This window comes from Corvus kubaryi, unplaced genomic scaffold (genome assembly GCF_017639235.1).
Source record: "Corvus kubaryi isolate FWS band 111438036 unplaced genomic scaffold, C.kubaryi_AGA036_p1.0 37256, whole genome shotgun sequence".
Lineage (NCBI taxonomy): Eukaryota > Metazoa > Chordata > Aves > Passeriformes > Corvidae > Corvus > Corvus kubaryi.
This window is the reverse complement of record NW_024581076.1, coordinates 317,883-331,874: the sequence shown is the minus strand read 5'-3', so window position 1 is coordinate 331,874 and position 13,992 is coordinate 317,883. Positions and strand designations below refer to the sequence as shown.

The following is a 13,992-nucleotide window of genomic DNA, read 5'->3' as shown; positions in this document are numbered from 1 at the left end:
TCAGGCAATCATATTTCCAAGGTTTTCCTGTTCCATCTTCCCCAACATACCGTAACTCTCTAGGGACACAGGATGATGAAAGCAAGGAGACCTGTGCAGACCTTACACGGGACTTTCTAAAAGAACAATAACCTTTATTGTCAAGTCAAAGAAAAGAGTCCAACTGACGTGAATATGAATCAGGCTTGGACATATATTGCCAGCATTGCTTATGTGAGTAATTCTTACTAATGAAACTGAAGAGTGCAGGTCTGATCCTGCAATCTTTGCTCAGGTCAGTGGTGCCCAGACAAGCAGTCCTGTTGGCTTCAGGGTTAGACACAATACATATTCTTTGGTTTTAATGAGATGGCTGCACATCTGAAGTCTAATATTTATGAAGTATAATATTTAGATGAAGGTGGGTGGGACTCTGCTCAATGTGCAGATTAAAACAATATAGTTCTGGGAAGAGACAATGAAGCCACCAAAATGAAAAATGTAATCAGAAAAGGACCATGTATCCACAGGTTGCATCACATGACCAAGGACAAACTTTGCCTCCTTTTTAGCCAAATATGAGTCTTCAATGCCTCACTCTGTCTACTGACATCTTCCACAGGATACATTTCAGAAAACTTTATGTCTCAGATTGGTAGGTCATTGGGGATGGAGAGGAGATTATATATGGGTGTCCACTGAGCTAAATTCCTCTTACAGCCACACAGATATTTTATGCTGTTTGGGGTGACATAGGGGTCTTCCTTGGCCTCCAGTAGCCACTCCAGAAAGATGTAGGCATGCCAAAAGTGCCTGGTCATATATGTCAGCTGTAAGCAGATACCCTTTATAAGCTGGACCTCTTGAATGGATGAAACCCCACTTTTAGCAGGTGAATTTAAGCCCCAGTGTCTGGTTGGCTGCATCATTCTCTAAGATCAATTATGTATGAATTCCATGCTCACTAGGTGGGTCTGAGACTCAAATACCATACTATTCTTACCTCTTTTTTTCCCTGGAGTATAAAACATGCAAAATTCTACCAAAATGTCATTAATTTCTGATAGGTGGTTTCTTCTTTGTAAATCCAATGAGATCCAAGAATTACATGACAGTGATGGACCCCCTTCAAGAAACTTATGGGAACATGATGGGAACCTTACTCTTCATTCCGCCACTGCTAGGAGAGGTGTTCTGGTTTGCAGCTATCCTGGCATCCCTGGGTAAATACTTGTTTTCCTGTTATATTTGTTAAAGGTCATGTGGACTTGTCAGAGTGTAATATACATCTGGGAATTGTGGAAAGCTGTGCTTCCTGTCTCCTTTTGGGAGGGGAACAAGCATTTCTCATTTCTGGAAAACATGTTTTCAGGCTTTAAACAAATAGGGCTATATATTCATTATATTATAATAGAGAAATCTGCCGGTGTGAGTTTGTACCTTCCTCTTGCCTGTAGGAGAGCAGATGTAAGAAGGCAAAATGCCTTGGCAATGGCAATGCAGCACGGTGAGGCAGTAAAAGCAGGAAGGAAATGTGCTTTCTCCAGTTCCCACTCTGCACACTCTCTGTAGACTGCATTTTTCATACACTGTGTTGTACTGGCACCACAGGAGTAACATATCCTTATTTATTCTGTGTTCTGCATGTACAAAATCTGTCCTAAAATACTTGACTGCTGTCCTTGTCTGCAGGAGCAACAATGAGGGTCATCTTGGATATTGGAGGCTCTTCGGCTATCACCATCTCGGCATGCACTGTCATACTTTACACTCTACAGGGAGGCCTCTACTCCGTTGCCTACACTGATGTCATCCAGATGGTTTTCATTACCCTCAGCCTGGCAAGTCCTGTGCATTTCTTTGTTACCAGTTTTCTAACTAAAGGGAAAAATCCTGCTCTTATTTTTGGCATGTCTCAGACCAAAATCAACTTCCTTCACCTACAGGTCCTCTTTAGGAAAACAGGTTTCCTGAAAAATGTTACAGTCTTTATAAGTCTTTGTACCTTATGCATTTCAGACTGTGCTCACACAAGCCATTGGCCTTGCTGGGTGAACACAGAAAGGTCTGCACAAAAGTGAAGTTTGCAGAACCTGTCCAGAATCATCTTGAATGGAGGAACCATCTTAAATGGAGAGAGATCTGTCTACAGAAAGTACCAATTAACCTGAATTATAGACATGTTCTTGATGATGCCATGAAACACAAACATGTAGATTTAGAGCAAGGAAGGGGGAGAAAGGAAGACTCTAAGTCTAGGTTTAATCTTATGTAACTTTACGTTCTACATCTACCCTAATTTAAATATCTGTTCTCCAAGAACAAGGACATTGGGAAAATGGTTAACGATTTCCATTTCTATCCTAGTGGATCTGTATCCCCTTTGCCCTGGTGAATTCTGCAACAGAAAGTATTTATTACACTGCAACCCATCAATCTTACCAAGACCCTTGGATTGGGAAGATAGAAAAACACTATCTTGGAAGATGGCTGGATGACTTCTTCTACTTGGTACGGAGTATTTCTTGGACAAGTGGTTGGGGGGAGTAATTGTGTGGGGACTTTCTGTCTGGAAAGTGTGTGGGTTCTTCCAGCCAGGAGCCCTATATTGCAAGGCCAGTTGACAGGGGCTGGATGTGTAAAACCGTTCCTCAGCACCCCCTGCAGCAACCTAAATGGACTGGGGAGACCCAGGGCTCAGCTATGGGATGAAAAGAAGCAGTAAGGACACTCCATCCCTAACCCACATGGAGGAACATACCTCTTGAGTAAGACCATCCAAAGAGTCAGTGTCTCTCCTGGCACCTAAATGAGTAATTTCCTACCTTTTGAGATGCTTGTCTTGCAGCCTCAATAGTGTGCTTTTAACATAAGTATGTAAAGTTCCCTCTATTTGAAAAAACATAATAAATTAAAATGACAAGACTGCAGTTCATCAGCAAGCACAGTGCCATTGGCTCCAGTGCACGACACAACTTTTGAGTTACCAATCTAGCCAAGACTACAGGAGGTTTTTCTGCTCTTACTGAACTGATAATAGTGACACACAGAAGCTTGTTTGGTGAGGACAGAATCTTCAGATTTTATCTGATTAATTTTGTGCACTAAGAAAGTGAAAATTGTGGTTTTATTTTTCATTTTAAATGCAAAATATCTAAGTTCGGGTAGATTTATTTACAAAAGTTGCATTCCTGAAAAACTTTTCCTTTCACTTTCTCTGTGCCTCACTCACCATTCCAAGCAACCATTTTTCAGCTTTCTCAGTCTGCTTTACCTGCTTTCATTTAAATTTCACGTCCTTGGCAATGAAACCAAAGGAAAAGGGAATTCTCAACTATCAGAAATATCATCTTCAAGAGGTTAGAGCTGGGCAACATTTACGCATTTGAAATGAGAATTTGATAACACTAAAGATTATTGTGGATGATGCCGTACATCAGCCAGCAGCCTGGTGGGTACCACTGGTAACCTATGAATGTTTCAGGTGCTTGGGAGCATCCCGTGGCAGACTTACTTCCAAAGGGTGCTCTCTGCTGCCTCGACAGGACAGGCAAGGCTCATCTCCTACCTCTCTGGACTCGGGTGCTTTGCAATGGCCATCCCCTCAGTGCTCATCGGGGCAGTTGCAGCATCAACAGGTAAAATGAATCGTTTGCCTCTGAGTAATCAACATGTTTTTGGCAAAGGTGATTAAAAGAAGTCCCGATAGAGACTTCAGATTACCCAGGCCTGTGGCCCTTGACACCAAGATAGGTGATCTGTACCAGAAATGCAGAGCCTTCTGAGGTACAGTGCACAACTATTTAAAGACATTTAAACAGCCCCAAGATTTGTTTAAAGCTATTTCCTTACGATGAAATGACTTTTCACAGACCTTACACTGAGGAAAGATGAAGGCAGACTCTCTAAAACCCTGTATTTTAGAAGAAATTTTATGCTTCCTTCTGTTAATGCCTTAGACATGTAAGACCCAGGAATATTACTACAGATTGTTAATAAGGTTCTTGCTTGAAGGAATCAAGAAGTTCAGTCTTGTAAACTCACAGCCTTCATGCAGGGGATCAGTCCTGTGTTGGCTGTGAGCAAGGGTGAAAGAGCAGCCAGATCACTGAACATTTAAGGAAATCAGCTGAAGTCATGAGTTCATCCAATTCCCTTATCCTCATGAGCAGTGTCTAGAGGTTGACCTTTAACTGAGCCAATTCTGGAATCACACAAAGCATATGTAATTCTATAGATGCTGCTGAGGAAAAGGGAAATCTTTGATCTAGTGGGAGCTGCAGCATGCTAAGGGGAATCACAAAAGTTCACAAAAGAACCCAAAAATTAATCTAAGTCCTAAAATACTGAGTGGATCTCAGTTCTTAGCCCTTCTGTGACTGGCCCCTGTGAAAAGGCAACTTCAAAGACAGCAGAAATGTCCACAAAGGATTTGTTGTGACTTCCTTGCCTTGTTTTAAAGACTGGAATCAGACAAGCTACGGTCTTCCCAGTCCATTCGAGAGAGGGGAGTCAGCAATGATACTGCCACTTGTTTTGCAACATCTCTGCCCAGCGTATATCTCCATTACTGGTTTGGGGGCCATTGCTGCTGCTGCGATGTCTTCTGCAGATTCAGCTCTTCTCTCCACTGGCTCCATGTTTGCTCACAATATCTACAGGAAAATCCTGAGGAAAAAGGTACCTGGTTGCAGCATTCAGCAGTTTTGGTGTCAGGAAAGACAGTCTTGTTTCAAGGCTATTTCTAAACCAGTCTGTGGCTGAAGGTGTGTGTCCTTCAGCTGCTGAAGAGATTTCTGGAGATAGAGCTCCAAACATAATCCAGGGGTGTTCGTATCCTTGGTAGGGGTACCAATACCCCATACTGGTGAGCTTTGCTCATTCTAACATGACTGGTATAAAATTTGGGCTAAGGTGTTAATGGAAACAGCATAAAACCATGACCCTTAAAGTCAGAGGGCACCTCCAGGGGACCCTGCTTTGCCTGGCTGCTGGTGGCAAGTAGTGCCTGAAAGCATCAAGGGCTTGGCAAGAACCAGCCCAGGCCAGCGCAATGCTGGGCCATCCTGCCAGAAAACACTGTGTCTCTAATGCTGCAATCTCTGCTTTACAGGCTTCAGAGACAGAGGTGTTGTGGGCCATGAGGACCTCCATGTTGGTGTTTGGGGCTGGGGCTGCTGGTCTGGCTTTTTACTCCAGCTCTGTGTATGACCTCTGGTTCCTCAGTGGGGAGCTGGTGTACGCCCTCCTCTTCCCCCAGCTCTGCTGTGCCCTCTTTGCTCCCAGCACGAACACCTATGGATCAGCTGCTGGCTTCTTGGTTGGGCTCCTGCTGCGGCTACTGGCAGGGGAGCCTGCCCTGAGCATCCCCCCTGTCATCCTCTACCCAGCCTGCTCCCTGGTGAACGGGACCTACAGCCAGCTCTTCCCCTTTAAAACATTCACCATGCTTCTCACCTTGGGCACCATCCTTGCCGTTTCATACCTGGCCAAGGCTTTGTTTCAGAGAAACCTCCTCCCTCGCAGCTGGGATGTTTGCAATATCATGGGGGGAACGAGCATTCTCATCCCCTTGCAGCAGGTGGAGAAACAGGAGTGTTTCCCAACCACTGCACTAGAAGAGAAACACAATTAAATGTGGGGCTTCATTTGAAAGGCCGTGATGAATTCAGCAGTTAGAGTATGGCATAGACAGCATCACTCTCCCCTTTGCTTTCTCCACTAATGATTTATTTAAAGTCCTCACTGAGAAATAAAGAGGCGTTCTCTTCATCCAAGGAGAATATGTGAGTTTGAATTCAGCAGTGATTAAAGTCACATGGTGGTGGAGTACAATCTTGTGGTGAGGACCACGGGACACCTTGGGCCCCAGCAGTGGTTGCTGCAAGGTGCCCTTGGTATTCCACCAGAAAGCAAAGCTATAGTTCTCCTCCAACACTTAGGGTGCTCCCAAGTCACATACTTTTCTCACCACAAAGAAGACAACTTAATGTCTGATAGATTGGGTATTCTTGATTAAAAAAAAAAAAAACCAAACTGGTGAGCAGACCTGTTTCCATTACACAGCAAGGGGTTTAGCATAATCATCCCTGGAAAGCACATCACACCTCTAAAAACACAAATTAATCAAAGCAGTGCAACTGCCACAGCAGTCCAGAAGTAATATCAGTTCTGCACCATTCCTTGTATACTTTACAAAGCTCTCCTTCATACTGCAGAATTTTTTCCACGTGTCTCTCCCCACTGCAGTATCTGCCAGTGGATCCCTCAGCCTGGGAATGTGTGAGACATCCCCTCTATATGATCTGGTAGGGCAGCAGCAGGTAAGCAAGATAAAGCAACAGCCCTTAACTATTCAATAAGAAAGATTTACATAGCCACCATTTACAAAAACTTAACCAGATAGAAGAACAGAGGTGCCAGAGAGACTATTGGGTGAATTTTGTCTAAAACCTGGTAAATCATTTGTGTCAAAGTTTTACCCTAGCAGAGCAACAGGATGCTATGTGACATACACAAACTGGTGTGTGAGAACTCAGAGGACTGTGATGACAGAAGGGTGCTGGAAACTGATCCTAAACTTTCCTGCAGGGACACAAAATCCTAAAATCCTGAAGGCAAGATCCCAAAAGATTCAAGTTACAGATGAGTACAGAAGAGCCCCCAATACCTTGTTTGCATAAATTCTTAATGGCTTGGAAGACAAGAAACCCAGCTAAATAAGTGATTTTGGCCTCTAGCCTGAAGTCTGATGGACTGAGAACATCCCCCAGTGAGATGGATCATTCAGATGTGAGCTGAATTGAAGATTCAGGAGGACTCTGTAGTAATGGCTCACAGATGGCTGACATTCCCTCAGCAGCTGTGCAGCATCTTACCAGGGGTCAGTTGCAATCCACCCACAACAGCCAGCAGGAACCACACTCACAGTACCTTTCCAAAGTTATTGTGGGAGCTGCTGTGAGTGGAAACACCTGGCGCTGTTGAAAGGAAGATATTTACTAGCATAACCAAAATACCCTGCAGCAGAGCAACTCTCACAGCCAAGTGAGCTGCTGAGGTGAAAACAAGGTGCTGATCTATGATTTACTTCCAGCATGTGCATGCACAAGGTGAGAAGCTCTGCTGGTGCCACCATGCATTTCTGCAGCAAGCTGAGCAAGGAGCCACAAGACTCTGAATTGTACCAAGGCACCTGCCATGGCTCAGGAGGAGGTCTGTCAGCCCTGCACTCTAGATACGGCTTTGATGACTCTGCTCCCTGTGGGGATCATTCATCTCTTTTACAACATCCATCCTCAGCAAGGTGGAGATTCTGCTCCTCATCAGAAAAATAGCACATAACCTTATGTTTTGTGCTAGTGTTAGTGAACACCTGGGCACACTAACCTTCCTATGCACAGCAGTCCTGTTGATATACTTTGTTAAACCAAGACTGGAAATTGTGTCCCATGTCTCGGAGATTGCCATGAAATATTAATTATAATGTGTCTAGAAAAGGGAAAGAAACTGGTTTAAAAATCAAAAGCGTTGCCATTGACTATGGTCCCAGGTAGTCACCCACTGGAGTCTTTCACACAGCAGTGATTGAGTGGGAGCATGTGAGGTCGTGCTTAGCCAAGGGAGGCACCAAAGCTATCATTACCTCAGCGCCAGGAGAACAGGGCTCTCGTTAAATCACAGCTGCTGTATGCTGATTCAAGCATACTCCCCTGAGAGATTTAGGGGTGACCTAGTTTGGGGACCTGTCCATCCCACTATGTGGAGCAGGAGCAGACCAAGCTGACATGCTTCACTTGATCCAGGGCACAGACCTGCTGCACGACCCAGGTAAGAGTGAAACCCCAATGTCCTCATGCCAAGGTCATCACCCTGCTTCCTGACCATAGAATCATAGAATGTAAAGGGCTTGGAAGGGACCTTAAAGATCATCTAGTTCCAAGCCCCCTGCCATGGGCAGGGATGCCACTTACTAGGTGAGGTTGCTCAGAGCCCCATCCAACCTGGCTTTGAACACTTTCAGGGATTGGGCATCCACAGCTTCTCCAGGCAACTTGCTCCTATGCCTCACCAACCTTTAAGTAAAGAATTTATTATCTAATCTATAAATACCCTCTTTCATTTTAAAACCATTGCCCCTTGTCCTGTCATCTGCTTATATAAAAAGTCCCCTTCCCTCTTTTTTATAAGCCCCCTTAAGGTACTGGAAGGCCACAATGAGGTCTCCCTGGAGCTTTCTCTTCTCCAGGCTGAACAACCCCAAATCTCTCCAACTGTCTCCATAGGAGAGGTGCTCCATCCCTCTGATCATCTTTGTGGCCTCCTCTGGACCCACTCAGTGCATCTTTCCTGTGCTGGGGACCTTAGAGCTGGATGCAGCACTGTGGGTGGGGTCTCACCAGAGCAGAGCAGAGGGGCAGAATCCCCTCCTTCACCCTGCTGGCCACACTGCTTTTGATGCAGCCCACGATCCATCCCATACAGCAGCTCTGACAGGCAAATGCCTACATCTGGAGATACCTTTTCACTCCACTGTTGTGCTCAACTTCTCCTGCTTTTACCCTGCAGAGACCCAAAGTTTGACATTAAAGCCTTTCTGTGCTAACAGGCTTGGCATGGCTGGCAATAGATCCACAGCTTCCTGAGAGAGCAGCAAAGGACACTGCTGAAGAGCGTCACCACCACCACCGTGTTACCACCCAGCGTCACCACAGAAACTCACAGCGACTTCAAACACAAGAATCTTACTGCTGTCAGGGGTACCTGGCATACTCAGCCATACTTGGCCCTTGCAAAGCTTCCCTAAATTTCATACCACTAAAAGCGCTCCGCTTTGTGTGAAGAGAGGAAAATGGCAAAGACACAATTACTGTAACTCTCATGAATGTTTACCATTTTCCATCCTTATATGACTCTCTCCTCAGAACATCCCCCAGCAAACTTAGAAAGAAAACATTCATCAAGGTCGGACAAAGTTTTGGAAGCAATTAGCTGCAAGTAAAATAAATATAAAAGTAATTCTGTCCTCTACTTAATGCCCAAATGTCTAGTTGTTCCAGTCCAGCAGACCCAAGGTCCTTGAGGTGTTGCTAGCATGGGGGATAATGACTGAGCTCCCATGAAGCCATTCTGTTCATGGGTTACAGCCTCCAGTTCAGTATTCCTTTCTTTTTCTTTCCCCCCTATATAAAAAATTCACTTGAGCACTGGAGGACCCCAGTTTATGTCTCCACATGTGGATTTACCTCCTTTGACCCTTAGAAGTATCCATGCCAATGACTCTATACAGTTTCAGTTTTCATTAACTTTTCTCAGCCTAGACAGCTGCCACATAAAGCAGAAAACACCAGCATCTGGGGAGTACTTTGTTGTTGCCTGGGCTGGCAGGATCCACTGAGATCCCCTGAGGCTTCCATTGTCTTGCTTTTCTTTGACATTTTTATAGTTCATCTGCAGAGCATCTGAGATGGTATCAGAGTGAAATTTGATTTAAAAAGAAGAACAATGAGAAATCAATGCCATGTACATTAGGTAGATTAACAACTGGCTAACTGACAGGTTGGAAATGTAATTACAAGTAGGAAATTATCATCCAGTATCAGAACCTTTAGGGAGGTTGATTCTTGGCATTGTGCTATGGAACTGCACTCACCAGTGACTGGGTGGGCAATGAGGAGCAGTCCACATCATGTGCTCAGCTGGCCAAACGAGCTGCAGGTCAGTGTGGGCTCATGGACAATCTAATGCAGGTGTCTACAGACAGATCAAGTGTATCCCAGCCTAAAACCAGCTGTTGGCTGTGTTGTCCTCAGGGAAGGTATGAGGCTATGCACTGCAATGTCGAGATTTAGATGAGATCAACCTTACCCATAGCATGCTCCTGCTACTTTGTCTCTTCTTTTTTCCTCACAGGCAGGGTTTATGTCAACATCCAGTGCCTGGAAGTAAAAACTAGACAAATAAAGATTACAAATGAGGCTCCGCATTTTAAACGTAAAGTCCATTAAATAGAGCAAGTTGGCAAGGACTGAGGTGGATTTATCATCACTGAAAATGCTACAGTGAAAGTGAAAGTTTTTCTGAAAGTTATCCCTCTGTTTTAAGAGGAATCCATTCAGCGTAGCCCCAGGGTATCTGATGTCCAGCCCAGAGCTCAGACTGACAAATCCCAGTGATGTTATTTGTTCCTTACTTCTCCTAGCCCTGCTGGAGATGAGCAATCAGGTACCACTGAGGTAACCACTGACTGCCACTCCTGTCTTAATGCTAACATTGCTCAAAGCCCTGCTTGCCACCCTTGGACTCCAACAATGAGAAGTCAAGACCACAGTGTGATTTGGATTTCTAAATCTAAACTGGCTCCTCCATCAGCAGATTCTCTGTATAATGGACACCAAGCTGGTGTATAATGGACACACACAGGTGAGAGAAGAAGGTCTCCTCTCGGTGATGGTGCTGCATAACCTCCTCCAACAGCCACCCACCCATCCTGCACTGAAAAATCAAGTTCCCATCTCTGGTGTGTTGGGAGCAGTTCCTAAGTCCTCCACACACATAGACTGAGGTGGGGTGTAAGGCCAAAGCTATAATTGGTGTTGTGATGTCTGTGTGTGGTGCTCCAGGAGGGAAACCACCCACTGTGCCTGTGCAAGGGTCTGAGCTGTGACTGCCCTGACTTACCCTCACTTGTTTCCATGGGAGACACCATAATTACACCACCATTGCTCAATCACAGCCATTATTTGAAGGGCCACATGCCTGACATGCTTCAGCAGCTGTTCTGCAGGGACAGATGCGATTGGTTCTATTCACTTCAGTGCTCTGTATTCCCAGCCACCTTGCAGGTGCTGTGTCCAGACACGGGAACCAGTACAGACAAGGAGGTTGCCGGCAGTGAGGATCATCAAACCTGGCTCTCTAATGAGACCCTGCAGCAACCCCTGCTCAGTGCTTCAGCAAACCCAGAGTGAGCCTAATAAGTGGTAGAAAAAAGAGTTCTGGTTTTGGCAGCTCAGACCCCATGAGGACTCAGCTGTGTTGACAGGGCAGGTCAAAGTAAATACTTTGCACCAAATTTAGGCCAAATGAATTGGAGAGCTGTTCAGGTGATCCGCATAGAAAGTGTGGTTGAGACTAAAGTGTGAATATTTAAATGATGCATTTCATCTAGACCAATTTAATCATGCTTAATTATTGCCTTTCTCAATTATTGCTCATGTCTAATTTTACTTGTCGCCCAGTCTGTACATATCAATACTCCTGCATTTTAGGACAGTGATCGAACCAGAGATGAGAGACAGGCTTGAGCACCTGGGGCATCCCAAGATTTGAGATGAAAAAAGAGTATGCTATTCTGGTAATGGAGAGTAAAGTGGAGAAAAAAGGGGGTAAAAAGAGGGGGGGGGGAAAGGAAAAAATGGAAGACACAAGAGACCCTTTTACACTTGCCCCATTTTGATATTGTTTTCATTCTGCACAGAGTGGATAGACATGCCATTCACTTTGCTGAATTCTGAAATTGAAAATATTTGTACTGCTAATGGACAACAGTGAAAAATACCATGGGTCGGCAAAGTTGAACTAGAAACTTGGAAAATGGTCAGATGAATCTTCCGTGTGATGAAGGCTCCTCTCGTATGTTCTTTGTATGGTGTAACACTAACCAATAGACAATAACTTGGGACATTGATGTGAGGTGAAGGGTTGTATGAACGACTGACCTTCTGGTGTCCAAAGTGGAACATAATTCTCTTTACTTACTTGGAATTGCATAATTATTTGACTTTATTTTTACCACCACAACACAAGTTGAGTTAATCAAGATTGAAGGCAGCCTGGGCTGCAGTGATAATGCACTAGAGGAGTTCACATCCTGAGGGATAAAGGTCAGGCGAAGAATAACATCAGGACCCTGAACTGTAGGAAAAATTTTAGGAAAAAACTTCCAATCCTTCAAAGAGTTAGTCAATAGGACCCCCATGGAAAACTGCCCGCAGGAGCAAGGGAGCAGAAGAGAGCTGGGAGATCTTAGAGGATGTTTTTCATAGAGCATAAGAGCTCTCAATCCCCAGGTATAAGAAAACAGGAAAGGATGGCAAGAAGCCAGCATGGTTGAGTCGAGACCTGCTAGAGAAGCTAAAGGGCAAGAAGGAAATGCACAGGCAGTGGAGCAGGAACAGGTATCCTGGGAAGAGTACAGGGAGATAGGGTAAAGATAGGGTGATGAATGCCAAGGAGCAGTTGGAACTGTAGTGAAAGGAAAAGGGGTAATGGTTTTAAACTGGAAGAGAATCGATTTGGATTAGATATAAGGAAGAAAATTTTTACAGTGAGGGTGGTGAATTACTGGAACAGGCTTCTCAGAGAGGCAGGATAAAGACCACATCAGACACTCAAGAAAGTGAGGAATTATTTTCTCTGTTTTGACATAAACTTCCTCGAAAAAAAGCAACTTTGTGCTTTGGTTTCCCATTGAAAGAACATGAGGATATTCCACTCTCTGTGAATACAGAAGGAGGATGTATTGTCTTGGAAGATATTTACTGCCACAACAGCACCCCAATGGGAGAATGCCAGCCATCCCCGGTCAAAGGTGTGCCTTGTGCACCTCCTATTTGATAAAAGCTGTTTCCAAATGTCTCCCTTCTACTAAGCATCTGTGTGTTCTCAGATAAACATTTCTGCATCATCATTTGATTTTTTCCCCTATTTCCCTAACCTGAAAACCCACAGACCAAACCCACAAGGAGACTCAGGCAGTCTAGATAGCTTAAAAAGTGGAGGAATGCTGACAGACCAAAACTGCCCATTGTCATTCCTCTTACAGCTATTGATTGATTTGAGCTAAGAAAGGGGCTTTTTGTATTGTGCCTCTGCTGAAAAAATAAAAGGCAAAAAGAAACCATTGACATGCAAAGGGCAGATTTGACCAGGTTCTACTTCAGATGCTGAAAAATCCTTTTTCATCTCATACAAATGGAAGGAATGTTTTTACACAGCAAGACCTCACAAACAAATGTTCTTCTCACTTCCAGAAGACCAGAATAAGCTAAGCCTCTTTCACACGACTAACCTCATGTGAAAGAGGAGGGGCCAGCAGGATATTACCTATTTTTCAACTACTCCTGTGCCAGGTGCACATTTCTTTGCTGCTTTGGAAGCCTGCAGCTCTCTCCTGCTCTCTGCCAGCTGTTTCCCAGCTCACTGCATCATCAACCAAAAGCATCTCAAGGCAATGATGAGCAGCCTTTGCAGCCGTCTGACCAGGCGGATGCAATGCCCTGCATTCACTGTTAACATTTCTTTGCTGAGTTTTCTCCTATGGGTTCTTGCAGGATAAAATTACCTCTGAAGGGCTATCTGAGGTCTGTAATCTCTTTGAATATTTAACTCTGGTGTTTTTTTCTTTTCTTCAGCAAAAGACAAGGTCAAGCACTTTATCAAGTCCAAAAAAGACATCAACACAAAAGGGTGAGGGGAAAAAAAAAGGCAAACCCTCTGTATAAAGCACTTCCATGTACTCATGCAGTACATTAGAGAGCAAAAGGAGCTTTCTGGCTCCTATCTGGCTGTTGTTGCAATCGTTAATGTGGTTTTGTTCCATTATTAATGGCACCAGAAAGAGAAATCAAGCCCTCCAGACAAACTTGAGAGACTGTCGTCTCACATCTGGCAATGAGAAGAAAGGAAAAAAACATTTTAAATAATGGAAATAAGCAAAGGGGAGGCAAAGGAATACTTAAAATACTGAGCATATAGCAATAAAATCTGCAGGTGCCTACAGCGGAGTAGGAATGGCAAACTAAAGGTCTTTTACAGACCTTGTAAGTCATTCCCAGAGTCTGGTATTTTAAGGCCACTTTGTAATTAAACAAAGACAACCTAATTTTTTACAGGGTGTATTATATTGCTTGATACATTTATGTTTCCTAGAATTGCTGTTTGACAAGCAGAGAAAAATAAAACCAGAAGAGCAGCATTAATGGATGAAAAATCTACAACCTGGAGTGGCAT

General features: G+C 44.2%; 1 protein-coding gene across 1 annotated transcript; it reads left to right on the top strand.

The window, feature by feature from the left end:
• The first annotated feature begins 410 nt into the window (after positions 1–410).
• LOC121662501 (high affinity choline transporter 1-like) lies at positions 411–9,009 on the top strand. Its single transcript, XM_042023712.1, has 8 exons — positions 411–634; positions 1,047–1,202; positions 1,672–1,820; positions 2,347–2,490; positions 3,464–3,617; positions 4,442–4,659; positions 5,093–7,809; positions 8,548–9,009. Exons 1-7 carry the CDS (start codon positions 622–624, stop codon positions 5,612–5,614), a joined length of 1,356 nt encoding a protein of 451 aa, XP_041879646.1. The 5' UTR covers positions 411–621; the 3' UTR covers positions 5,615–7,809; positions 8,548–9,009.
• The last annotated feature ends 4,983 nt before the right edge of the window (positions 9,010–13,992 follow it).

Bases quoted from the DNA above. Each gene is read 5' to 3' on its own strand.
- LOC121662501 (XM_042023712.1), top strand. The intron at 3,618-4,441 runs GTAAAATGAATC...CTTGTTTTAAAG, and splicing joins GGCAGTTGCAGCATCAACAG to ACTGGAATCAGACAAGCTAC. The intron at 4,660-5,092 runs GTACCTGGTTGC...TCTGCTTTACAG, and splicing joins GGAAAATCCTGAGGAAAAAG to GCTTCAGAGACAGAGGTGTT.